The following is a 26,108-nucleotide window of genomic DNA, read 5'->3' on the forward strand; positions in this document are numbered from 1 at the left end:
GCATTGTGACTATGCCAGGCACAGGCAGGGATTGCTCTCTGTAGCTCTGCTTTCAAAGAAGTTCTATAAAAGCCATGCTTTCTAAGACATTCCTCAAACACACTAAAATATTCAGAGAAGAAAATGGGGGGCTTTGCTTGACTGTAATGTACTAACATTAGAACACTTATTTACTCCAGAAAATAACATTATTGTTAGGCTTTGGCACTTATGCTGGGTGTGTCTGATTGGACCAGTACTGTGTGTTCATCCCAAATAGCATCTTATTCCCTATATATTAGGGTTGGGCGATATCCAGATTTTCATACCGTTATACCATCCTCCTTGACGGTATTACCGGCTTATTACACAAGGGGGCGGCAACATAAACATTTTTTTATTTTTTTTATTAAAGCCAACTGAGCGTCTATTACCAGAATTACTAACAAATTTGTAATTTCCATGGAGGCTGCTAACTAAATATGCTAACGAGCGCAAACTAAAAAGTAAATAATTGCAAAGACACGCAGTCCAGCTCAAAGTTATACACATATACTGTAGGTAGCTACATATGTCATTTTTGTTAAGTTTTGACATTTACAAGCGGATGTGAACGAGAGATATTGTCCAAATGAACAGTACTGGCTTTAGAGCAGCATGTGTCCCCACTCTAGGGCAATGAAAACTTAAGGAAATCAAAAGATAGCGGTGGCAGCTGTACAGATAACTCATCCACTGTACAGATAACTCATCCAAAGGGCTTTGACTTCTCGAACACGGGGGTCGCGTTAACACAGAATTCTAAAACGCATAAGAAATATCTTGCTGCGTTTTGTAAATGCAGATCTACAATGCTTCTTATTGTAATTTCTGCTCGGCTTCAGACTCATTTTGTGCTTCAGTTGCATTTCTCCACTTCACTAATGGGCATTCTATCAGCAGGCAGCACTCTGACTGATGTGGAGCTACTTTTCTCCGGTATTTTTCTAGGTGTAGCCAGCCTACTGTTCTCAAGTAAAATGACAGATTAACTATATGAAAAACATGAGGAAATGTAGCTGGCTACATTATTTCTATGATAAACAGAAATATGATGGCCATGCAGTTTTTTTTTTCAAAAAATGCAGTGCTTTTTTATTGTAAGGTCATTTAGCCTACAACTGTGGCTCCCCACCAAATAGCGTTGCACTTCTGTTGTCATCTGATGAAAATGAAGCTATTTTCTGCCGAATGTGTTGCACTAATGTCTTTTCTGTGAAGAAAAACTATAGTTGCATGTCCCTGTTCTCTTTATTGAAGCAACAAAACACACTTGAGTTTCAATATATATTTACAAACAAACACGTGACTGGCTCAACTGTTCTGGGGAAGTACGGTAAGCTTCATAATGAAAAAAAATGTGACAAGTGAAATGAAGAGCGCAATCTGCTTTATCTTCTAACACATTGCACAAGTTGACTGCAGATATTTACTTAAAAAGTAGCTGCAAATATTAAAATGTATAAACAAGCTTCAATGAACTAGTTTTGACGGTGTTGAAAAACCATCCTGTGGCTATTTCCAAATACCCTGGTACACGGTATACAGCCCAAGCTTACTATATAGTGCACTACTTTTGACCAGAGCCCTATGGGCCCTGGTCAGAAGTAGTGCACTATGAAGGGAATAGGGTGCCATTTGGGATACAAAGCCTTTCACTAGCCCAATCTACCATCAGCGCTCAGGATTCATTGCCATGGCTGGACTGTGGCTACAGTATATGGTTGGCATCTAGGTCTGGGAGGCAGGCAGCAGCTAGCAAGCCTTTGGAGGTCATTAAATGCGGGCGTCTGTTTTTCCTGCTGAGTCTCACTAGGCCATGACAGGGCCGGAGAGGGGTGCAAGGGGGGAAACAAATGGCTGTACTCATCCAGGCCTTAAAGAAGGGCTCGGCGCCACAACACAATAAGGGCCTGACGCTGATGAATGTGGCTGAGGAGAGGGAGGCGACTCTGGCCAGGCTCCACCAGAAATGAAACCACAGGGATATAAAATAGGTTATTATCGTCAGATGGACAGAAGGGGGCCGAGATTGATGGACAGACAAACTGACTGAAAAGTAGGTCGGATGAGGGAAGGGAAGGGCAGCTAAGCTAAAAAAGACGGATAAATGTTGATGAGAGCTGGGATGGATAACAGTTGGAAAAGTTATGCATGATGGCTCGAGACTCGGGTTTAGTGTGCTTTGAAGAAACCTCTCACTGTAGGATGACCTTGTCGATGAGATGCACATTTGATGTTCCCCACACTGACAGCAGAGCTGCCTGCCAGGAGTCAAACACTGGGTTTTGTTTCATATCAAGTATAGAATAGAGTACATGGACAAACCAGGTCTATTAAGTAGGCATCAGCATGGTGTTAACTTGAGGTTGGCCTCCGTCTCTATACAACGCACCCAACTATAGCATATCACCACTAGTAAGACAATTGAAAAATACACCCATTTGCTGAAGTTTTGTATGAGGGTGTCAAAGGTACAGCAGCAAAAAGCAGTAAGGTCTACGTAAACGACTATTCTTCCAACTTGGATAACAAAGTTATAGATCATTTTGTGACTAAACCATTGGCGTACCCGAACAGGAGGGGGTAAGAGTGAGCTCACCTGCAGCGGCATGGGCGGGGTGACGGGTGAGGGTAGGCTGCGGGCCGGCGATTGGTTTTGCCGGAGGGGCGAAGACTGCGGCGGTTGGCCAGAGCCAGTCATGGAGGCGGTGGAGGAGGAGGCGGATCCAGGGGAGGGGACCGAGACAGAAGACTGCTGAAGGCCGGGCGGGGTCATGCGACCCTGCGATGACAGCTGGTTGTGGGCGTGGCTGTGGGAGTGTTGATGCTGCTGATGGTGGTGTTGTTGTTGCTGATGGTGGTGCTGTTGTTGCTGATGGTGGTGCTGTTGTATCTGTTGGAGCTGCTGCAGGTGCTGAAGCTGGGAGTTCAGGGATGAGGTAGCTGAAGAAGGAAGAGAAACAGAAGCAGAGTGTCAACCTCCTGATATCATCTCCATTGTTATGTTATCATCATCACAGTTCATGTGCAATCATGAAAACCAGCAGTCAGGTTATCATACTGAAAAAGAATGCTCACGCCTCACACACGATACATGCTAGGTGGAGGTGTGGAACGATGATGTAAAAATTGGGCAGCGCCACAACAAAGTCCTGTAGTTTTTTAACTTCTACAGCGGACTTACAGAACCACTTAACTTCAAGTTAGAGGACAAAGCTATATACATTGATTGACATAATTGCTCTCTCTAGATAGAATCTGTTCAATTTCACGCAATGGATGCCACGATCTTGGGTTTAATTGCAGAAAATCTCCTATGAAGAGCCATTCATCTTGACTGGACATCTTAAGAAATCAATCCATTAACTAATTGGATTCAATAATGGCATGCCATTATCCTCATTTCTAGATTTAAATGTTCATACATTTCATGCACAGTTTCAGCGAAACACTGAGGCAGAGATGTTTCAGAGAGACAGACACGCATACTCGAGTTTGACAGGGGAACAGGACTCCCGAATCTCGCGGGTCTCGCGGGATTCTGGCAGGAATGGGAGTAAAGTTCGAGACAGGATGGGACAGGATCAACAGTCTACAGGGATGGGTAGTACAGGAATAGTTATAAAATATAGTTTTGTTCTGCGTAAATATGTCATGTGTGGAGCAAGTGTGTAGGCTTGGCTTTATACTGTTTACTTAATAAACATTTGTTTTAAAGGTCATTTCCCCTCTGCCCCTTCTGTCGGCTCACTCCAGTTGTTGCCAGTCATTAGGTTTCAGATGCCAACCAACATCAGTAGGCTAAATGATGAGGCGTTCAAGGAATTGCCATGTCTTGTTGCAGCCAAGGACCCATCACTAACATTAACATTAGAGCCAAGGAAAGACTGATGTTTTAGCAACATTTTATGGAGTTGTCTGTTGACAAGGAAGGCTTGTAAAAAAAATGCTGTGGTTTAATCAAATAGGCTACCAACCGGAGAGCAGGAGCTGTACTCCTAACAACTTTACTGTCAAGCCCAATTGTTTATGTATTTAACTAAACCCGTCAAGCCCAATTGTTTATGTATTTAACTAAACCCGTCAAGCCCAATTGTTTATGTATTTAACTAAACCCGTATCATTTGAGGTGAAGAGCAAAATAGAAATAGATTGACTTATGCAGTACTACCACTCTGTTTTTATTTTGTATGTTCATGTTGTAAATGTTCATATGGGGCTCCCAGGTGGCGCAGTGGTCTAAGGCACTGCATCTCAGTGCTAGAGGTGTCACTACAGACAACCTGGTTTGAATCCAGGCTGTATCACAACCAGCTGTGATTGGGAGTCCCATAGGGCATCTGTCACACCCTGACCATAGAGAGCCCTTGGATTCTCTATAGTGGTTTAGGTCAGGGTGTGACTAGGGTGGTGTTCTAGAATGTGTATTTCTATGTTGGTGTTTTGTATGGTTCCCAATTAGAGGCAGCTGGTAATTGTTGCCTCTAATTGGGGATCATATTTAGGAAGCCCTATCTCCCACCTGCCTTGTGGGATATTGTTTGTGTAGGTGTTTTGGGGCACTACGTCTTCACGGTCTTTGTAAGTTTTGGTTCTAGTTTCACTTTGTATTAAAAGAATGTGGAACTCAATGCACGCTGCGCCTTGGTCTGCTCATTTTGAAGTCTGACAGCAGCGCGTAATTGGCCCATCTGAGTTTGGCTGGTGTTGGCTGTCTCTGTCCTCATCCTCCAGCCTTAATCGATCTACATTTAGGTAATTTAGAATATGCTCTTATCCAGAGCCATTTAGGCCTACAGTCATTGCATTTAACTAAAATAGTAAAGACAACCACATATCACAGTCGCATATTACATTACTGAAATTATTTTCAATACTTCCTAAACAAGCACAATAGCCAACATATTTCTGAGTGCAAGAACTCGCATGGAACGGGACAGGAGTGATTTTTATCGGGAAGGGACAGAAAAGTTCTGGGGTTGTAGAAGTATTGCGGAATCAGGACAGTACAGGAAAAAAATTGACAGGACAAGACTGGAAAAGGAATACATTTTCACTCCCATAATATGCTATACTTACTGTACATGTACTGTGTATTCAGAAAGTATTCAGACCCCTTCACTTATTCCACATTCTGTTGCATTACAGCCTTATTCTAAAATGTATTAAATAAACATAATCCTCATCAATCTACAAAATACCCTGTAATGACAAAGCGAAAACAGGGTTTTAGATTATTTTGGAAATAAATAAAAAGCAGAAATACCTTATTTACATAAGTATTCAGATCCTTTGCTATGGCAATGAGCTCAAGTGCATCCTGTTTCCATTGATCATCTTTGAGCTGTTTCTACAATAAATTCAATTGATTGGACATGATTTGGAAAGGCACACACCTGTCTATAGAAGGTCCCACAGTTGACAGTGCATGTCAGAGCAAAAACTAAGCCATGAGGTCGAATGAATTGTCCATAGAGCTACGAGAGAGGATTTTGTCGATGTACAGATCTGAGGAAGGGTACCAAAAAAAACTCTGCAGCATTGAAGGTCCGCAAGAACACAGTGGCCTCCATCATTCTTAAATGGAAGAAGTTAGGAACCACCAAGACTCTTCCTAGAGCTGGCTGCCCGGCCAAACTGAGCAATCGGGGAGAAGAGCCTTGGTCAGGGATGTGACCAAGAACCAGATGGTCACTCTGATAGTGAGTTCCTCTGTGGAGATGGGAGAACCTTCCAGAAGGACAACCATCTCTGCAGCACTCCACCAATCAGGCCTTTACAGCATGTTAGAGTGGCCAGACGGAAGCCACTCCTCAGTAAAAGGCACATGACAGCCTGCTTGGTGTTTGCCAAAATACACCTGAAGGACTCTCAGACCATGACAAACAAGATTCTCTGGTCTGATGAAACCAAGATTAAATTATTTGGCCTGAATGCCAAGTGTCACATCTGGAGTAAACCAGGCAATACCTGGCCAATACCATCCCTTCGGTGAAGCATGGTGGTGGCAACATCATGCTGTTTCGATGTTTTTCAGCAGCAGGGACTGGGAGACTAGTCAGGATTGAGGGACAATGACTAGAGCAAAGTACAGAGAGATCCTTGATGAAAACATGCTCCAGAGCGCTTTAGACCTCCGACTGGGGCAAAGGTTCACCTTCCAACAGGACAACGACCCTAAGCACACAGCCAAGACAACACAGGAGTGGCTTTGGGACAAGTCTCTGAATGTCCTTGAGTTGCCCAGCCAGAGCTCGGACTTTAATTCGATCTAACATCTCTCGAGGGACCTGAAAATAGCTGTGCAGCGACGCTACCTATCCAACCTGACAGAGCTTGAGAGGATCTGCAGAGAAGACTGGGAGAATCTGCCCAAATACAGGTGTGTCAAGCTTGTAGTGTCACGCCCAAGAAGACTCAAGGCTGTAATTGCTGCCAAAGGTTCTTCAACAAAGCACTGAGTAAAGGGTTTGAATTATAATATAAATATGATATTTCAGTTTTCTGAAAACCTGTTTTTGCTTTGTCATTATTGGTATTGTGATGTCGTCATGGGGTATTGTGATGTCATTATGGGGTTTTGTGTGTAGATTAGTGGGAGAAAAAAACTATTTAATCAATTTCAGAATAAGGCTGTAATGTAACAAAATGTGGAAAAAGTCAAGGGGTCTGAATACTTTCCTAATGCAACGTATTCAGCCCTTCTATAGTACAGTATTGGATGGCACAAATTTGTAACCATTGACTCTGAAAATCCTTTGTCCTTATTGTTTAACAAAGCCCTAAGTGACTGTATAAGTGACTGTATAAGTGACTGTATTGACCTAAGGCATACAGCATTTTATCCGTATCACTCAGTAATTCGAATGAAGAGAGTGCAAAAACCAGACGATTTCTAATAACAAAACCAAATATAAAGACATGCATACCAGTTGACTTGACCAATACATCACATTTCTAACTGACCCACTCGTTCTCCAGTGAAAGGAAGGGGAAGACTACGCTCTGAGAGGTTGAACATTTGACTGTGAATCTACTTGACTTTGTCCCTTGGGAAGTGGTACTGGCGGCGTGGTGCACGTCCGGCACCAGACAAAGATCCGATTGATGTTCAGGTGGCTCTTGCCACTCACTGTAGGGCTACCTGCAGCCCAAGACTTTGTTTTCAGCCTTGAAAAACAATGAGAGGTCTCGAGAAATTGAGAGAATAACAACAGATCAATGGCACAAAAAATTGTGTTGATTGGCGTATTGATAATGCAACAGAGCATTCGTGAATAGAGGGGTAGACAAACTTGTATACGTACTGAATCATTGCACTTCACTAATTATGTTTCATAGTGAGATTAATAAATAAAATATCAGGGCAGACATTTCTTTGATTAGTCTGGTCGCTGTTGGTTCTGGACAGGCGCATACGAACATTTGATCAAGACCTCCCCATTTTCCTCAGTTCTAAGTAGCAGAAGAAGAATGCCAGCAAAGGAAGCTCGTGAGTACGTCTCAAATGGCACCCTATTCCTTATATAATGCACTACTTTTTGTTATCAGAGCCCTATCAGACCCTGCTCAAAAGTGTTGCACTTTAAAAGGAATAGGTTACCATTTAGGACGTGACCAGTGTCTCTGGGCCAGTAAACAGCAGCAATACTTTTACATTTCTTCTACCTCCTGACACATTGACACCTCTCCCAAAACCCCACCATGAATTATATATCATCTTGGGCTCGCGAAAGCGAAAGAGTCCAATTCTCGCTTGAAATGTTGGGGCAAGTTGTCTCGCAATGTATGACAGGACCGGGCGCCTCTCTCTGTCTTCCCTTACAAGTGAACCACAAGAAAATGTGGAATGCGCCAGTTAAAAGATGGAAAATGGGACGAATGAAAGAAAGACAGAACGAACAAACGAAAAGGAGAGCGCGTGCGAGAGAGAGAGAAATAGAAAATGTCTGTAAAAAAAACAACATCGAAACCTAGGGACGATCAAAGAGGATTCGGAGAATTTCCTCCAAGCGCTGACCTGAAGCAGAGGAGGAAAGAGTGGCACGATAAAAGAATATGAAGAAGAAGAAAAACAAATACTGAGGGAATATGGAAGAAGCCCCATGTGGCCTTATTATAAGGGCTGCACCACAGGTAACTATATTCTTTAACAGCTGTGGTTTATAAATTCTGTCATCTTGTGAAGACTTTCAAGCCCACTGACCCTTCTACCCCTTGTAACTGGGCACCCGGCTTTAGGAAGCACATTCTTCTAACCGCGGCTGTCTGATGGCTTTGGCTGAGCACATGATCCAGCAGCCCTGTCTCCACTAATTGTTTGTGCTCTCCCTCTCTCCTCAAGCAGACAGTGGATGGATGGAGGATGAGAAAGGGAGGCTTGGTGAAGTTGGAGACAGGCCAAAAGGCTGCTGGAATCCTATGGAGCTCATTATATGCTCTACACTTCCCTGGATGCGTGCTCACCAATCCTAGTACTATGTTCGAGTGGTCCTCTCACTTATATAGGCACCATGCTTAGTGGTAAAAGAGCGAGGCTCCCAATCTGACTGTTGAACCAGCAATCCTCTGTTAATGAGGATAATAAGGAATAAGCCACATCACAGAAGAAGGACTCAAAAGACATGAATCAACTAAAAACATTAGATGTGCATTTCAGTAACACTTCTGGACCATAAGAGGTCCCAGTAGGTGGGAGATGAAATCCCTCAAACAACATACAATGATTCTCTGCACCACAGAGGGGTAAGAGTCACGTGACCTGTGTGGTTCTAGGACCCAGGATACTGTAGGCTCTTGTCTACTTTGTTTCATCGGGGATGGTGCCACCATTCAAAAAAAAAAATTGACTGTCGTCTTTGACTGCCGCAGCCCTGACTCTTTGTGAAGTACGAAGCGAGACTGATTGTCAGAGGTCGAAAAGGTTAGGTCAAAACCTGCTTGTTCGTCAGACACAATGCTATTTTTGTTTCCTGTGTCGCTCAGGGGAGGAGGAGAGAGAAGCAGCCAACTCTCTCATTACCACAGGGCCCTCTCTGGTCCCTGCCAACCCTCCGTTAATGCAGTTCTCTCTTTGGACTTGATTTGGACTCTGTTGTTTTCTCCTCTGTGTTAACAACAGCTCTGCCCTGTGTTTGTGTGTGTGTGCGCGCAATGAGCATTAGTCATATCTGTCTGCTCTGCACAATGCATGTGTTGGTAACTCTTTTCTTTAGTTAGGACACATTCGTACAAGGTGCAATGAAAAAGGCGGAACATAAAGGAAGGCCAAGTATTTGTCCAGTTATATACAGTATTGAAAGAAGGTCATCAATGGCAAAAGGTGATGTTATAATTGAAAGGAGAAGCCTTCAATGGGATTGTGTCTACATCCATGCTCATCACACTCAGTTCACAGAAAAGGCCAAAGTAGTAACGGAGTAGCCATCATGTCCAGATAAAGGAACATTGACTGGCCTGGCTTCAACCCACACAGTTTACCACATAGATAGACTAGCTCTTTACACTTCACTGAATGGACTGGACTCCTCTTTCTTTCGTGGTATAGTGTATATCGCACAAACCGTTTGAATACAATATAAAGATGAGGAGTCCAGTCCATCCAATGAACTGTAAAGAGTTCTTCAAGTACGAAAAATAGTCTAGGTCACAACAGTCAGTGCAAACTGTACAGTCGTGGCCAAAAGTTTTGAGAATGACACAACAATTATTTTTCACAATGTCTGCAGCCTCAGTTTATATGATGGCAATCTGCATCATTGTTGTGAAGAAGGCTTCAGGGCGCCCAAGAAAGTCCAGCCAGCGCCAGGACCATCTCCTAAAGTTGATTCAGCTGCGGGATCGGGGCACCGCCTGTACAGAGCTTGCTCAGGAATGGCAGCAGGCAGGTGTGAGTGCATCTGCACACACAGTGAGGCAAAGACTTTTGGAGGATGGTCTGGTGTCAGGCAGGGCAGCAAAGAAGCCACTTCTCTCCAGGAAAAACATCAGGCACAGACTGATATTATGCGAAAGGTACAGGGATTGGACTGTTGAGGACTGGGGTAAAGTCATTTTCTCTGATTGTTTGGGGCATCCGGAAAAAAGCTTGTCCGGAGAAGACAAGGTGAGCGCTACCATCAGTCCTGTGTCATGCCAACAGTAAAGCATCCTGAGACCATTCATGTGTGGGGTTGCTTCTCAGCCAAGGGAGTGGGCTCACTCACAATTTTGCCGAAGAACACAGCCATGAATAAAGAATGGTACCAACACATCCTCCGAGAGCAACTTTCCCAACCATCCAGGAACAGTTTGGTGATGAACAATGCCTTTTCCAGCATGATGGAGCACTTTGCCATAAGGCAAAAGTGATAACTAAGTGGCTCGGGGAACATGGCCAGGAAACTCCCCAGACCTTAATCCCATTGAGAACTTGTGGTCAATTCTCAAGAGGCGGGTGGACAAACTAAACCCCACAAATTCTGACAAACTCCAGGCATTGATTATGCAAGAATGGGCTGCCATCAGTCAGGATGTGGCCCAGAAGTTCATTGACAGCATGCCCGGGCGGATTGCAGAGGTCTCAAAAAAAAAGGGTCAACACTGCAAATATTGACTCTTTGCATCAACTTCATGTACAGTGCCTTGCGAAAGTATTCGGCCCCCTTGAACTTTGCGACCTTTTGCCACATTTCAGGCTTCAAACATAAAGATATAAAACTGTATTTTTTTTGAAGAATCAACAACAAGTGGGACACAATCATGAAGTGGAACGACATTTATTGGATATTTCAAACTTTTTTAACAAATCAAAAACTGAAAAATTGGGCGTGCAAAATTATTCAGCCCCTTTACTCTCAGTGCAGCAAACTCTCTCCAGAAGTTCAGTGAGGATCTCTGAATGATCCAATGTTGACCTAAATGACTAATGATGATAAATACAATCCACCTGTGTGTAATCAAGTCTCCGTATAAATGCACCTGCACTGTGATAGTCTCAGAGGTCCGTTAAAAGCGCAGAGAGCATCATGAAGAACAAGGAACACACCAGGCAGGTCCGAGATACTATTGTGAAGAAGTTTAAAGCCGGATTTGGATACAAAAAGATTTCCCAAGCTTTAAACATCCCAAGGAGCACTGTGCAAGCGATAATATTGAAATGGAAGGAGTATCAGACCACTGCAAATCTACCAAGACCTGGCCGTCCCTCTAAACTTTCCGCTCATACAAGGAGAAGACTGATCAGAGATGCAGCCAAGAGGCCCATGATCACTCTGGATGAACTGCAGAGATCTACAGCTGAGGTGGGAGACTCTGTCCATAGGACAACAATCAGTCGTATATTGCACAAATCTGGCCTTTATGGAAGAGTGGCAAGAAGAAAGCCATTTCTTAAAGATATCCGTAAAAAGTGTCGTTTAAAGTTTGCCACAAGCCACCTGGGAGACACACCAAACATGTGGAAGAAGGTGCTCTGGTCAGATGAAACCAAAATTGAACTTTTTGGCAACAATGCAAAACGTTATGTTTGGCGTAAAAGCAACACAGCTCATCACCGTGAACACACCATCCCCACTGTCAAACATGGTGGTGGCAGCATCATGGTTTGGGCCTGCTTTTCTTCAGCAGGGACAGGGAAGATGGTTAAAATTGATGGGAAGATGGATGGAGCCAAATACAGGACCATTCTGGAAGAAAACCTGATGGAGTCTGCAAAAGACCTGAGACTGGGACGGAGATGTGTCTTCCAACAAGACAATGATCCAAAACATAAAGCAAAATCTACAATGGAATGGTTCAAAAATAAACATATCCAGGTGTTAGAATGGCCAAGTCAAAGTCCAGACATGAATCCAATCGAGAATCTGTGGAAAGAACTGAAAACTGCTGTTCATCCAACCTCACTGAGCTCGAGCTGTTTTGCAAGGAGGAATGGGAAAAAATTTCAGTCTCTCGATGTGCAAAACTGATAGAGACATACCCCAAGCGACTTACAGCTGTAATCGCAGCAAAAGGTGGCGCTACAAAGTATTAACTTAAGGGGGCTGAATAATTTTGCACGCCCAGTTTTTCAGTTTTTGAATTGTTAAAAAGGTTTGAAATATCCAATAAATGTCGTTCTACTTCATGATTGTGTCCCACTTGTTGTTGATTCTTCACAAAAAAATACAGTTTTATATCTTTATGTTTGAAGCCTGAAATGTGGCAAAAGGTCGCAAATTTCAAGGGGGCCGAATACTTTCGCAAGGCACTGTAATTGTCAATAAAAGCCTTTGACACTTATGAAATGCTTGTAATTATACTTCAGTATTCCATAGTAACATCTGACAAAAATATGTAAAGACACTGACGTAGCAAACTTTGTGGAAATTCATATTTGTGTCATTCTCAAAACTTTTGGCCACGACTGTACAATATGTGTTCAAACGTTCGGAGGCGTGAAACATCCAAAGGTCAAAAAACGAATCTACCTAAAACAAACAATGCTCTATCTATCCTGTAAACCTTCCAGTCCACAGTGAGATGAGAAACTTCTTTCTGACCGCTATCTATCTTCGACTCTCTCTCTGCCCAGCATCATTAGCATGTTGTAGTAAATCAAATCAAATTGTATTTGTCACATGTGCCGAATACAACAGTGAAATGCTTACTTACAAGCCCTTAACCAACAATGGAGTTTTAAGAAAAATACTTATTTGTAATATTTTTATTATGAAATCAAATAAGTAATAAAAGTAACACATAATTAAAGAGCAGTAGTAAAATAACAATAGCGAAGCTACATACAGGGGGTACTGGAGTCAATGTACACAGAGTCAATGTAAGGGGGCACTGGTTAGTCGAGGTAATATGTACATGTAGGTAGAGTTATTAAAGTGACTATGCATAGATAATAACAGAGTAGCATCAGCGTAAAGAAAGGGGGGGGAACAATGCAAATAGTCTGGGTAGCAATTTGATTAGATGTTCAGAAGTCTCATGGCTTGGGGGTAGAAGCTGTTTAGAAGCCTCCTGGACCTAGACTTGGTGCTCCGGTACAGCTTGCCGTTCGGTAGCAGAGAGAACAGTCTATGACTAGGGTGGCTGGAGTCGGACAATTTTTAGGGCCTTCCTTTGACACTGCCTGGTATAGAGGTCCTGGATGGCAGGAAACTTGGCCCCAGTGATGTACTGGGCTGTACGCACTACCGCCTGAACACCTCGTGGTGCCTTCATGACGTAAATAAACATTTCTCTTCTGACTCATCCTGTATTTTAGGGGTCTTCTAAACTGTGCTGTGGTTCTTGAACAAGTCAAGGGAGAGGAGAGGAACAACATCCCTATTATTTCTCTGCCTCACTGTTCTCAGTGGGAGCACATCAAGCACCGTCTCAATTGGTTGCTCAATGAGCCACACAGGTAATTACTACACTGGAGAGAGATGGGCTGGTCGGCGAGGCTCTTGGTAATTATGACGGAGGAAGGACATTTTTACCCCTAGGATTAAAGAGTAAACTCACTTGGACTGTTAAACTGGATGAAAACATTTGTTGCCACTTTTATCACAGTGGTAAATCATTTTAGGAGATTGCTGTCTCCCAAGAAATAGTTCATATTATTGGTATTTGCAATATGGCGGCTCAAGCATAATAATTCAGCACAATGATATACTTCCCTTCGCCTTTTTTTTTATAGATGAACTGAAATTGAAAATATTTCATCATCACAGTCTTGTGTAGAGAAGGGTTTAAAATGTCAGCATCAAAATAGATTCCTGCTCCTTGGCCATGGTTGGAATAATCACCGGGAAATAAAACCGGGATCAAAGATCCAACTGTGTAAAAATATTACCCGCAGTCAGTGTTTCAATACTGCTTTGGAGGTGTTTAGACAATACAAAAATGTTAGCAGTTGAGACTGAGTTGAGTGGGCCATGGGGTTTTACAAAGTAAAACGCACTGCTTATCGGGATCCACACATCTCTTTGTGATGCAATGCAATCTCAAGCTGTGTGGTGGAATTCTCACCCCAGGGGAAGGATTTTAAAGTATCGAGTCCTGTAATATTAGGAGAGGGGACAGCTTTAGTTTTGACTCACTGTAGATATTTAATTGCTATAGTTGATTTTCATCATTATTTCTCATTTTTCCCTACTCTATTTAACTCTGTATCTGTCCATGCGAAATGTCAACATCATACATCAATCACTACAGTACTATGGTCAATAAAGATGTAATGCCAGGCATGGCTGCTTAGCCCACTCAAGTAGGAAAACTCCCTATGAACATAGCAGGCTTCTCTCGCTCTTCAAAGACCATCCAGAAGGGAGGTTCAGACAGATGTGGAGAAGATACAGAATGTGTGTCACTGAACACAACAGACATGATTGGCCCTCTAGCTCTGCCTTTTGTCCTTCAGTGGTATGTACTCCAGTGGAGTCTGGAGCCCCGGTCAAGCCTGTTAGCCTTGGCAGGCCAGGGTTATCACAGCCTGTCCATGGTCCCGTCACCTGTTGTCAGACCGAGGAGGAGGCAGGGCGTAAAAGCCTAATGCAAAATGTATGTTCATGCGGCTGTTTCGGTGGCTGGAAAAATCAATATTGTGGACCTGATGCACAGAGATGACTGAGTGCTCTCTGACTGACAGTAAAAGCTGGGAGAGATTGAGGGGCTACATTTACTGCTCCCAAAATGGAGTGTAGGCGAGCTACTCTAATAGTCTGCTCAACTTAAATTAGAATTTCGTTGGGGATTATTTTGATAACAGTTTGGATTGTGGGGGGTGGGGGTGGGGGGTGGGGGGTGGGTGGGTTGTTTAAAAAATGATGCCATTAGAAAACAAAAGAGGAGGGAGGGAGAAATGAGAGCGCACAGCTTGTCCTTTAAAAAACATATTTCATTCTCAGCTTCCAGGCAGCTACATTATGGGGTTATGAAGCGTTGCCTCACTCGCCACTTCACTCACCCACTCCCCCAGATATCAAATGATTCTGAAAGAATGAAAAGACAATGTAGGGATGAGTAGGACATCATAGCCCCCTTTGTTGTACACTGCCTTCGCTTGTTTGAAAGTGTGCCATAGACCCATAGTGAAATGCGAGAATAGAAGGAGAGAAAGAATTTGGTGGGATGAAATAACCCCAAACAATGGGATTTGCTCTCCATTCTTCTGCCGACATCTTCCGTCTTTAATTATTCCCTTTGGTTGTCTGTGGGAGCGCGTAAGCACTTTTGCACAGCACAACATGCCCACCAGCACAACATTGTCAGCCCCAGTGATGTGGAGACTTCTGAGTAACACAGAGCCTGTTGTGATTAGTGATGCTCTTTAATACAACACAACACAGCAGCGAATGTGATTGGGGGGGAAAAACTGATTTCAAAATTCATAGGCAAAGACAGTGTCAGAAATGTATGAGAGATGTATAGTGTCAGTCTCGAGCACCAATAATTGTGAGTTTCATACCACATAAACCGAAATGTTGGCAAGATGCAAACATCAAAAATGTATATTCCATTACACATGCAAACAATCCGTACATTATTTATTGCACAGCATTTGATATAACCCCAGCTGCTTCCTACAGGGATTCTTTGTGCCGTTTTAGTAGTTTCCTACTGAATCGCCTATGAGATATTTGCGGTCCAAGAACGATGTATGATGAATGAAGACCCTCGCCACTTATACACCTATCGTGCTCACTGACTAGCAACAGGTTCAGCAAAAGGCAGCAGCGGTAAGTGAAATTCCCTACCGGGACAATATATCATCAGGAGAAATGTATGCATGCACCTGAAACATAGAAGTCTTCCCTGGATGCAGACATGGTGCTTGAAGGGGGAAGAGGAACGGGTAGTGGAGAGGGCAGAGGGGTAGTGGAGAGGGCAGAGGGGTAGTGGAGAGGGCAGAGGGGTAGTGGAGAGGGCAGAGGGGTAGTGGAGAGGGCAGAGGGGTAGTGGAGAGGGCAGAGGGGTAGTGGAGAAGGCAGAGGGGTAGTGGAGAGGGCAGAGGGGTAGTGGAGAGGGCAGAGGGGTAGTGGAGAGGGCAAAGGGGTAGTGGAGAGGGCAGAGGGGTAGTGGAGAGGGCAAAGAGGGTAGTGGAGAGGGCAGAGGGGTAGTGGAGAGGGCAGAGGGGTAGTGGAGAGGGCAAAGGGGTAGTGGAGAGGGCAGAGGGGTAGTGGAGAGGGCAGAGGGGTAGTGGAGAGGGCAGAGGGGTAGTGGAGAGGGCAAAAGGGTAGTGGAGAGGGCAGAGGGGTAGTGGAGAGGGCAGAGGGGTAATGGAGAGGGCAAAGGGGTAGTGGAGAGGGCAGAGGGGTAGTGGAGAGGGCAGAGGGGTAGTGGAGAGGGCAGAGGGGTAGTGGAGAGGGCAAAGGGGTAGTGGAGAGGGCAAAGGGGTAATGGAGGAGGGGAAGAGGGGGTTGGGAGGAGGAGGGGAAGAAGGGGTTGGGAGGAGGAGCAGGCAGAGGAGAAGATGGGGTTGGGAGGAGGAGCAGGCAGAGGAGAAGATGGGGTTTGGAGGAGGAGCAGGCAGTGGAGAAAATGGGGTTGGGAGGAGGATTAGGCAGAGGGGAAGATGGGGTTGGGAGGAGGAGCAGGCAGAGGGGAAGATGGGGTTGGGAGGAGGAGCAGGCAGAGGGGAAGATGGGGTTGGAAGGAGGAGCAGGCAGAGGGGAAGATGGGGTTGGGAGGAGGAGCAGGCAGAGGGGAAGATGGGGTTGGGAGGAGGAGCAGACAGAGCGGAAGGGGGTTGGGAGGAGGATTAGGCAGGGGGAAGATGGGGTTGGGAGGAGGAGCAGGCAGAGGGGAAGATGGAGTTGGGAGGAGGAGCAGGCAGAGGGGAAGATGGGGTTGGAAGGAGGAGCAGGCAGAGGGGAAGATGGGGTTGGGAGGAGGAGCAGACAGAGGGGAAGAGGGGGTTGGGAGGAGGATTAGGCAGGGGGGAAGATGGGGTTGGGAGGAGGAGCAGGCAGAGGGGAAGATGGGGTTGGGAGGAGGAGCAGGCAGAGGGGAAGATGGGGTTGGGAGGAGGAGCAGGCAGGGGGGAAGAGGGGGTTGGGAGGAGGAGCGGGCAGAGGGGAAGAGGGGGTTGGGAGGAGGATTATGCAGGGGGGAAGAGAGGGTTGGGAGGAGGAGCAGGCAGAGTGGAAGAGGGGGTTGGGAGGAGGATTAGGCAGGGACGGAAGAGGGGGGTGGGAGGATGAGCAGGCAGAGAGAAAAGCAGCAGATTGGTTGAATCATTTCTAATTTCATATGATGTGTCTTTTAACCATTTCCCTACAACTGGAAAATGAGAGTACCAGGGCTAATTTCACAGTGAGAGCTCATTGAACAAACCTCCATGGTCAGGGCAAAAGGTGCTAGCCTACTTTGTCACTGTGAATTACAGTTATGTAATTCCATAAGGCTAGGAAGAGAGAAAGAGGGTGGAGAGGAGGAGAGTACAAGAGGAGAGGGGTGGGCGATGTGTTTGAACAAAGTCAAAAACCGTTGCTTTTCTCTCTACGCTCAGATCTAGTTAGTGATGCTCTCTTATGATCAGTGAGTAATGGATCTCCATCTGTGATGTGTCTGCGGTGAGCCCAGAGATGGCCCCCCAGGGACCCCAACACCACTCCCCAGAAATCATCTGACACTGATATAAGCCCCCCTGTCCCTGTCTCAGGCCTGAGACACCAAGCCTATTAATTAAGGCAATTAGGCCCCGGCCAGCAATTAGTAACCACAGATAGCTTTTAGCAGCCTAGTGGTCCAGGCTTCTCCTAATGGTCGTGGGGTTTGTTTCAACACCATATGCTGACAAATATCACCACAAGCTCTCTGGTTTCACAGACATGGAATTGGAGAGCCATGTTTAACAGTGACCTTAGTGTGATATGGCTGGGCTTGCTGGTGTTGTGACCCCCTGAGCCCTTATTGGAGTAGCACTTTGTTCTGTTGAGATGTTTCTGTTACTTTTGAAATGCCTGTGTTTAGTGTATGCCTGTCTGACCTTTGTAGGGAAAGGACATGTTAAGTGCACAGACTATTGATAAAAAGGTGTAGATGTGGGTTGAGTGTAAGCATTATTGATTAGTAGATACGTCTTTATTGATTTAGTGTTATTATTAAAGAGACGTTCCATAACTTTGGCGACTATGTAATGTCTTTTCTAAACCTCCCTATTTTGGGCTGGATGTGTTGTTCCTACAGCACCAATTTGAGCACTGCCAGCTTGGCCCACGTGGGCCAGCCCCCTAGGTATTAGAGCTCCAGACAATGAGTTTTAGCCCCTCGCCATTTCAGTGACAGCTAGCAAGATGCACATTGACAAGTTTCACAGTGAAAGAAGAAGGCTGGCCCAGGCCTGCCCAGTATTTTACAATGAGGTTGCCGGGCGGGCCCAATGGCTCAGTGGCATAGCAGAGAGAGAGAGAGAGAGAGAGAGAGAGAGAGAGAGAGAGAGAGAGAGAGAGAGAGCAATGACATACTACATATGCACATAATGACATAGTACGGAATATTCGGGGACCCGTTTTGGCCCTTGAGCGCTACTTTCAGAACTACTGGCTAAAAAGTACACAAATGTCCCGGAAAGATTTTTACCGGAAAGGTGTATTGATAATGATGTTTTTGTATTGAACAAATATTGTATTCCAATAATAGCTACTTTGTCACATTCTGACCATCGTTCGAGTGTGTTTTCCTTGTTTTAGTGTTGGTCAGGACGTGAGCTGGGTGGGCATTCTATGTTGTGTGTCTGGTTTGTCCATTTCTATGTTAGGCCTGATATTGTTCTCAATCAGAGGCAGGTGTTAGTCATTGTCTCTGATTGGGTACCATATTTAGGTAGCCTGGGTTTCACTGTGTGTTTGTGGGTGATTGTTCCTGTCTCTGTGTTTTGCACCAGATAGGGCTGTTTTTGGTTTTCCACGTTTGTTGTTTTGTAGTGTTCATGTTTATCTGTTTTAATTAAACATGAATCAATATAACCACGCCGCGTTTTGGTCCTCCTCTACTTCACCACAGGAAAACCCTTACAGAATCACCCACCAACCAAGGACCAAGCGACGTGGTAAACGGAGGCAGCAGGAGAAGCAGCAGCAGGAGCAACAGCAGCAGCAGCAGCAGCAGTGGGAGAGGCTGCACTATTTGGAGGAATGGACTTGATGGGAAAGGACCCTGGGCAGAGCCAGGGGAATATTGCCGCCCCAAAGCCGAGCTGGAGGCAGCGAAAGCAGAGAGGTGGCATTATGAGGAGCTAGCACGGCAGAGCGGCTGGAAGCCCGAGAGGTACCCCCAAAAATTTCTTGGGGGGGGCACAGGGAGAGTGTGGCAGAGGCAGGAGCCAGACCTGTGCCAACTCCCCCTGTTAACCGTAAGGAGCCATGGATGTATTCGGAGCTATCGGCGAAGCTGAGGGCTGAATCTGAGAGGGTCGAGGAGTTATTGGACAGAATGGAGGAGAGTGAACGGATGGGAGATGAGGAGACACTCGATGAGGTGTTAATAGAATTGGGGGAGTGTGAAGAGAGAGAGGAGTTGCTTTGGTGTAGTATGCAAGGCATTCGCCCTCAGGTGTGTGTCCCCAGCCCGGTACCACCAGTGCTGGCACCCCGCACCAGGCTGTCTCTCCGTTCCATCAACATAGGTGCTCCCGCCTGACCGGTGCTACCAGAGTTTCCGCCCCTCAGTCCAGCGCCGCCTGAGCTACCCGTCTGCCCAGCGCCGCCTGAGCTACCCGTCTGCCCAGCGCCGCCTGAGCTACCCGTCTGCCCAGCGCCGCCTGAGCTACCCGTCTGCCCAGCGCCGCCTGAGCTACCCGTCTGCCCCGCGCCGCCAGCGCCGCCAGTCTGCCCAGCTCCGCCAGTCTGCCCAGCTCCACCAGTCTGCCCAGCGCCGCCAGTCTGCATGGAGCAGCCAGAACAGACAGTCTGCTTGGAGCAGCCAGAGCTGCCAGTCTGCTTGGAGCAGCCAGAGCTGCCAGTCTGCTTGGAGCAGCCAGAGCTGCCAGTCTGCTTGGAGCAGCCAGAGCTGCCAGTCTGCTTGGAGCAGCCAGAGCTGCCAGTCTGCTTGGAGCAGCCAGAGCTGCCAGTCTGCTTGGAGCAGCCAGAGCTGCCAGTCTGCATGGAGCAGCCAGAGCTGTCAGTCTGCATGGAGCAGCCAGAGCTGTCAGTCTGCATGGAGCAGCCAGAGCGGTCAGTCTGCATGGAGCAGCCAGAGCGGTCAGTCGGCTTGGGGCAGCCAGAGCTGCCAGTCTGCATGGAGCTGCCAGTCTGCATGGAGCTGCCAGAGCTGTTGGTCAGCGTGGAGCAGCCAGAGCTGTCAGTCTGCCAGGAACCGCCAGTCATCCAGACTCTTCCAGATCTGCCAGTCAGCAAGACTCTTCCAGATCTGCCAGTCAGCCAGACTCTTCCAGATCTGCCAGTCAGCCAGACTCTTCCAGATCTGCCAGTCAGCCAGACTCTTCCAGATCTGCCAGTCAGCCAGACTCTTCCAGATCTGCCAGTCAGCCAGACTCTTCCAGATCTGCCAGTCAGCCAGACTCTGCCAGATCTGCCAGTCAGCCAGACTCTTCCAGATCTGCCAGTCAGCCAGACTCTGCCAGATCTGCCAGTCAGCCAGACTCTTCCAGATCTGCCAGTCAACCAGAGCCTTCCAGATCTGCCAGTCAGCCAGGATCCGCCAGAACTGCCAGTCAGCCAGGATCCGCCATTCAGCCAGGATCTGCCAGAACTGCCAGTCTGCCAGGATCTTCCAGATCCGCCAGTCAGCCAGGATCCGCCATTCAGCCAGGATCTGCCAGAACTGCCAGTCAGCCAGGATCCGCCAGTCAGCCAGGATCCGCCAGTCAGCCAGGATCTTCCAGATCCGCCAGTCAGCCAGGATCCGCCATTCAGCCAGGATCCGTCAGAACTACCATTCAGCCAGGATCCGCCATTCAGCCAGGATCTGCCAGAACTGCCAGTCTGCCAGGATCCGCCAGTCAACCAGGATCCGCCAGCCAGCCAGGATCTGCCGGAACTGCCAGCCAGCCAGGATCTGCCGGAACCGCCAGCCAGAATCTGCCAGAACCACCAGCCAGCCAGAATCTGCTCGATTCATCAACCTGCCTGAGCTTCCTCTCAGTCCCGAGCTGCCCCTCAGTCCCGAGCTGCCCCTCAGTCCGGAGCTGCCCCTCAGTCCAGTGTGGCCCGTTGTTAGGGTTCCTAGGCCGAGGTTAGCGGCGAGGGTCGCCACTCAAGGGACGCTAAGGAGGGGGACTAAGACAATTATGAAGTGGGGTCCACATCCAGCGCCAGAGCCGCCACCGCGGACAGATGCCCACCCAGACCCTCCCTTATAGGTTTAGGTTGTGCGTTCGGAGTCCGCACCTTGAGGGGGGGGGGGGGTACTGTCACGTTCTGACCATCGTTCGTGTGTGTTTTCCTTGTTTTAGTGTTGGTCAGGACGTGAGCTGGGTGGGCATTCTATGTTGTGTGTCTGGTTTGTCCATTTCTATGTTAGGCCTGATATGGTTCTCAATCAGAGGCAGGTGTTAGTCATTGTCTCTGATTGGGAACCATATTTAGGTAGCCTGGGTTTCACTGTGTTTGTGGGTGATTGTTCCTGTCTCTATGTTTTGCACCAGATAGGGCTGTTTTTGGTTTTCCACGTTTGTTGTTTTGTAGTGTTCATGTTTATCTGTTTTAATTAAACATGAATCAATATAACCACGCCGCGTTTTGGTCCTCCTCTACTTCACCACAGGAAAACCCTTACATACTTGTCCATTATGAAATAAATATATATTCCTTTGGAAAGTATTCAGCGCTGTTTCTGAAGACTACATACTTCAGCCGAATGTTAACAATGTCAGTAACTCGATTTTTAAGTATCCCTTGAGGAAAATTCAGTTTGAATAGCTTGGTAGAAATAAAAGTGTCAGAAGCCATTCAGCAAGTACTTTTTACTCCACATTTCTAAATCTCTCACGAACGAAGATGAATGTTCAAACAACCCAGTGGTAAAATACTACAGTGTCTCTGTATAGCCTTTGCTTCAGTAAAGGTGTGTGTTTGCAATTGGTGTTCTGAGTAGAACTGCCTGATTAAAAAAAATGGTCTGAATTTGTACATTCAAAAACAGAGGACAGATCATGCAATAAGTCACATTACTGGAAAATGGGAAATAAAGGATACAACCACGCTCCCGTACACAATTCTACATTGGAGGCAATCTGAGAACGCCATTTTCATTCCAAGTTCAGTCCCATAAAATTACCATTAACATTACAAGCCATGCAGAACACAGATAAATGTAAAATGTCACCCAATTCTGCCACGGCGGGATTTCCAGTTCCACAAAATTGCCATCTCGGTCTGCTCTCTCCCACTGCACCTTGCCTAATATTTCATTTTCAACATTTCGTAAGTTCATTTTCCCCTCACTGACCATTTAAATCACAAATCAATTTTCATTTAAAATGCTTGACTACAGATTGTTCCTGAAAGCTTAGGAATCGTGCCTTGGCAATCTCTGGCAGACCTTTAATTAGTGAGGGCAGCAAGTCTTTTGGAAACCTTCTGGAGGTAAAATAAGTAAGGGCTAATTTTGCATTATGCTTCCAACCGTCTTCTCGACTGCCGGGGCACTGAAGTCATTTGCTGGATACATTGGAAGTATGGAAATGTCAAATGTTTGAATTTGTATCTATTATTTTGACTATAATAATAATGATAATACCTTAAGGTTTAAAATACAAATTCAGTATCGAACAAGTAGAAAAAACGTTCCTTTAACACCATCCCATTTTTCATTCCATATTTGACTGGGCATGGGACGACAGTGAGTCAGGCTGATAATGTAATATATTGTTATAGTCCAGCAGTTGATCGAATGACAGCTGGCTGAGGTAAAGGGAATGTGTTCCAACTTTGTCATTTCATTTTTAATGCCGGTTGGCAAAGCTCAAGTCATTTCAGGCCTCCGTGCACCACTTCTCTGTCAGAAGAGAGCACTGTATTCTCCCCACACATGCCTTTATTGTCAGTCCAAATTACTGGGTGACAAACACGGTTACTATATCGTACAAAGCATGTGCAGAAATAAACATCACGCCCTACACAGTACAACCACCTCAAGTGCATGTCTTGAGTCTATGTTTATGACATGATGTTAGCAGACTGTCTCCCGCAGTGCTCTCTCTGCCACAGTTAGGGCAGATCCAGAGCCTGCTGTAGTGAAGCACCCACAACCATGTCTGAGGAGCATTGTCCTTTACTACACTGGCATCAGACTCTCTCTCTCTCTCTCTCTCTCTCTCTCTCTCTCTCTCCCGGCGTGGGAAACATTTTTACTTTGCTAAAGCAAGTGAAATAGATAATAAACAAAGGTGAAATAAATGAACAGTTAACATTAGTTCCTAAATATATACACTACTGTTCAAAAGTTTGGGGTCACTTAGAAATGTTCTTGTTTTTGAAAGAAAAGCAAGTTTTTTGTCCATTAACATAACATAAAATTGATCATAAATACAGCGTAGACATTGTTAATGTCTATTGTAGCTGGAAACGGTAGATTTTTAATGTAATATCTACATAGGTGCCCATTATCAGCAACCATCACTCCTGTGTTCCAATAGCATGTTGTGCAAGATAATCCAAGTTTATCGTTTTAAAAGCCTTATTGATCATTAGAAAACCCTTATGCAATTATGTTAGCACAGCTGAAAACTGTTGTTCTGATTAAATAAGCAATAAAATGGGCCTTCTTTAGACTGGTTGAGTGTCTGGAGCATCAGCATTTGTGGGTTCGTTTACAGGCTCAAAATGGCTAGAAACAAAGAACTTTCAGTCTATTCTTGTTCTGAGAAATGAAGGCTATACCATGTAAGAAATTGCCAGGAAAGATCTCGTACCACGCTATGTACTACTCCCTTAACAGGACAGTGTAAACAGGCCCTAACCAGAATAGAAAGAGGAGTGGGAGGCCCCGGTGCACAACTGAGCAAGAGGGCAAGTACATTAGAGTGTCTAGTTTGAGAAACAAGTTCTCAAATGGCAGCTTCATTAAATAGTACCCACAAAACACCCGTCTCAACGTCAAGAGTGAAGAGGTGACAGGGATGCTGGCCTTCTAGGCAGAGTTGCTAAAAAAAAGCCATATCTCAGACTGGCAAATACAAATAAAGGATCAAGAACACAGACACCGGACAGAGGAACTCTGTCTGTATATCTGATAAATTTGATGTTGTTTGAATGGACAAAAACGTTGCTCTTCATTCAAAAGATTTCTAAGTGACCCTAAACTTTTGAACAGTAGTGTATTTAATTAGGCAAAGAAGTTAAGACCAAATTCTTATTTACAATGTCGGCCTACCCCAGCCAAACCCAGACAATGCTGGGCCAGTTGGGACTCCCAATCACAGCCAGATGTGATTCAGCCTGGACTTGAACAAGGGACTCTATTGTCACCTCTTTCACTGAGATGCAGTGCTTTAGACCGCTGCACCACTCAGGAGCCCTGAAGAACAAAGACAATTCAAATGTAATATTATGTCTATATACAGTGTTGTAATGATGTGCAAATAGTTCAAGAACAAAGGGAAAAATAAATAAACATAAATATAGGTTGTATTTACAATGGTGTTTGTTCTTCACTGGTTTCCCTTTTCTTGTGGCAACAAGTCACAAATCATGCTGCTGTGGTATTTCACCACAAAAATAGGATTTGTTTTCTAATTCTTTGTGAATCTGTGTAATCGGAGGGAAACGTGTTTCTAATATGGTCATACATCTGGCAGGAGGTTAGGAAGTGCAGCTCAGTTGCCACCTCATTTTGTGGGCAGTGTGCACATACACTAGCATGCCTTCTCTTGATAGCCAGGTCTGCCTTTGACAGCCTTTCTCAATAGCAAGGCTATGCTCACTGAGTCTGTACATAGTCAAAGATTTCCTTAATTTTGTGTCAGTCACAGTGGTCATATATTCTGCCACTGTGTACTCTCTGTTTAGGGCCAAATAGAATTCTAGTTTGCTCAGTTTTTTTGTAAATTCTTCCCAATGTATCAAGTAAATATATTTTTGTTTTCTCATGATTTGGTTGGGTCTAATTGTGGTACTGTCCTGGGGCTCTGTGGGCTCTGTTGGTGTTTGTGAACAGAGCCCAGAACCAGCTTGCTTAGGGGGCTCTTCTCCAGGTGCACATCTCTGTAGGTGATGGCTTTGTTATAGAAGGTTTGGGAATTGCTTCCTTTAAGGTGGTTGTAGAATTTAACGGCTAATTTCTGGATTTTGATCATTAGCGGGTATCGACCTAATTCTGCTCTACATGCTTTATTTGGTGTTTTACGTTGTACACAAAGGATATTGTTGTAGATTTCTCCATGCAGAGTCTCAGTTTGGTATTTGTCCCATTTTGTGAATTCTTGGTTGATGAGCGGACCCCAGACCTCACAACCATAAAGGGCAATGGGATCTATAACTGATTCAAGTATTTTTTGCCACATCCTAATTGGTATGTTGAATTTTATGTTCTTTTTGATGGCACATAAGGCCCTTCTTGACTTGTCTCTCAGATTGTTCACAGCTTTGTGGAAGTCACCTGTTGTGCCGAGGTATGTTCAGTTTGTGTGTGCTCTCGGGCAACGGTGTCTAGATGGAATTTGTATTCGTGGTCCTGGCAACTGGATCTTTTTTGAAACACCACTATTTTTGTCTTACAGAGGTTTACTGTCAGAGCCCAGGTCTGACAGAATCTGCGCAGAAAGTTTAAGTACACTTAGGTTGGAGTCATTAAAACACATTTTTCAACCACTCCACAAATTTCTTGTTAACAAACTACAGTTTTGGCAAGTTGGTTAGGACATCTACTTGTGCATGACACAAGTAATTTGTCCAACAATTGTTTACAGACAGATTATTTCACTTATAATTCACTGTATCACAATTCCAGTGGGTCAGAAGTTTACATACACTATGTTGACTGTGACTTTATACAGCTTGGAAAATTCCATAAAATTATGTCATGGCTTTAGAAGCTTCGGATAGGCTAATTCATTTGAGTCAAATGGAGGTGTACCTGTGGATGTATTTCAAGGCCTACCTTCAAACTCAGTGCCACTTCGCTTGATATCATGGGAAAATCAAAAGAAATCAGCCAATTGTAGACCA

General features: G+C 45.3%; 1 protein-coding gene across 1 annotated transcript in view; it reads right to left on the reverse strand.

Moving 5' to 3' along the window:
- LOC135522561 (POU domain, class 6, transcription factor 2-like) overlaps nt 1-26,108 on the reverse strand; it is a 119,959-nt gene that overhangs the window by 61,702 nt on the left and 32,149 nt on the right. The window contains exon 4 of the mRNA XM_064948940.1: nt 2,621-2,964. Within this exon, the coding sequence (XP_064805012.1) occupies nt 2,621-2,964 (344 nt within the window). The remainder of the gene's footprint in view (nt 1-2,620; nt 2,965-26,108) is intronic.

Source organism: Oncorhynchus masou, chromosome 30 (assembly GCF_036934945.1).
Source record: "Oncorhynchus masou masou isolate Uvic2021 chromosome 30, UVic_Omas_1.1, whole genome shotgun sequence".
Classification (NCBI taxonomy): domain Eukaryota; kingdom Metazoa; phylum Chordata; class Actinopteri; order Salmoniformes; family Salmonidae; genus Oncorhynchus; species Oncorhynchus masou.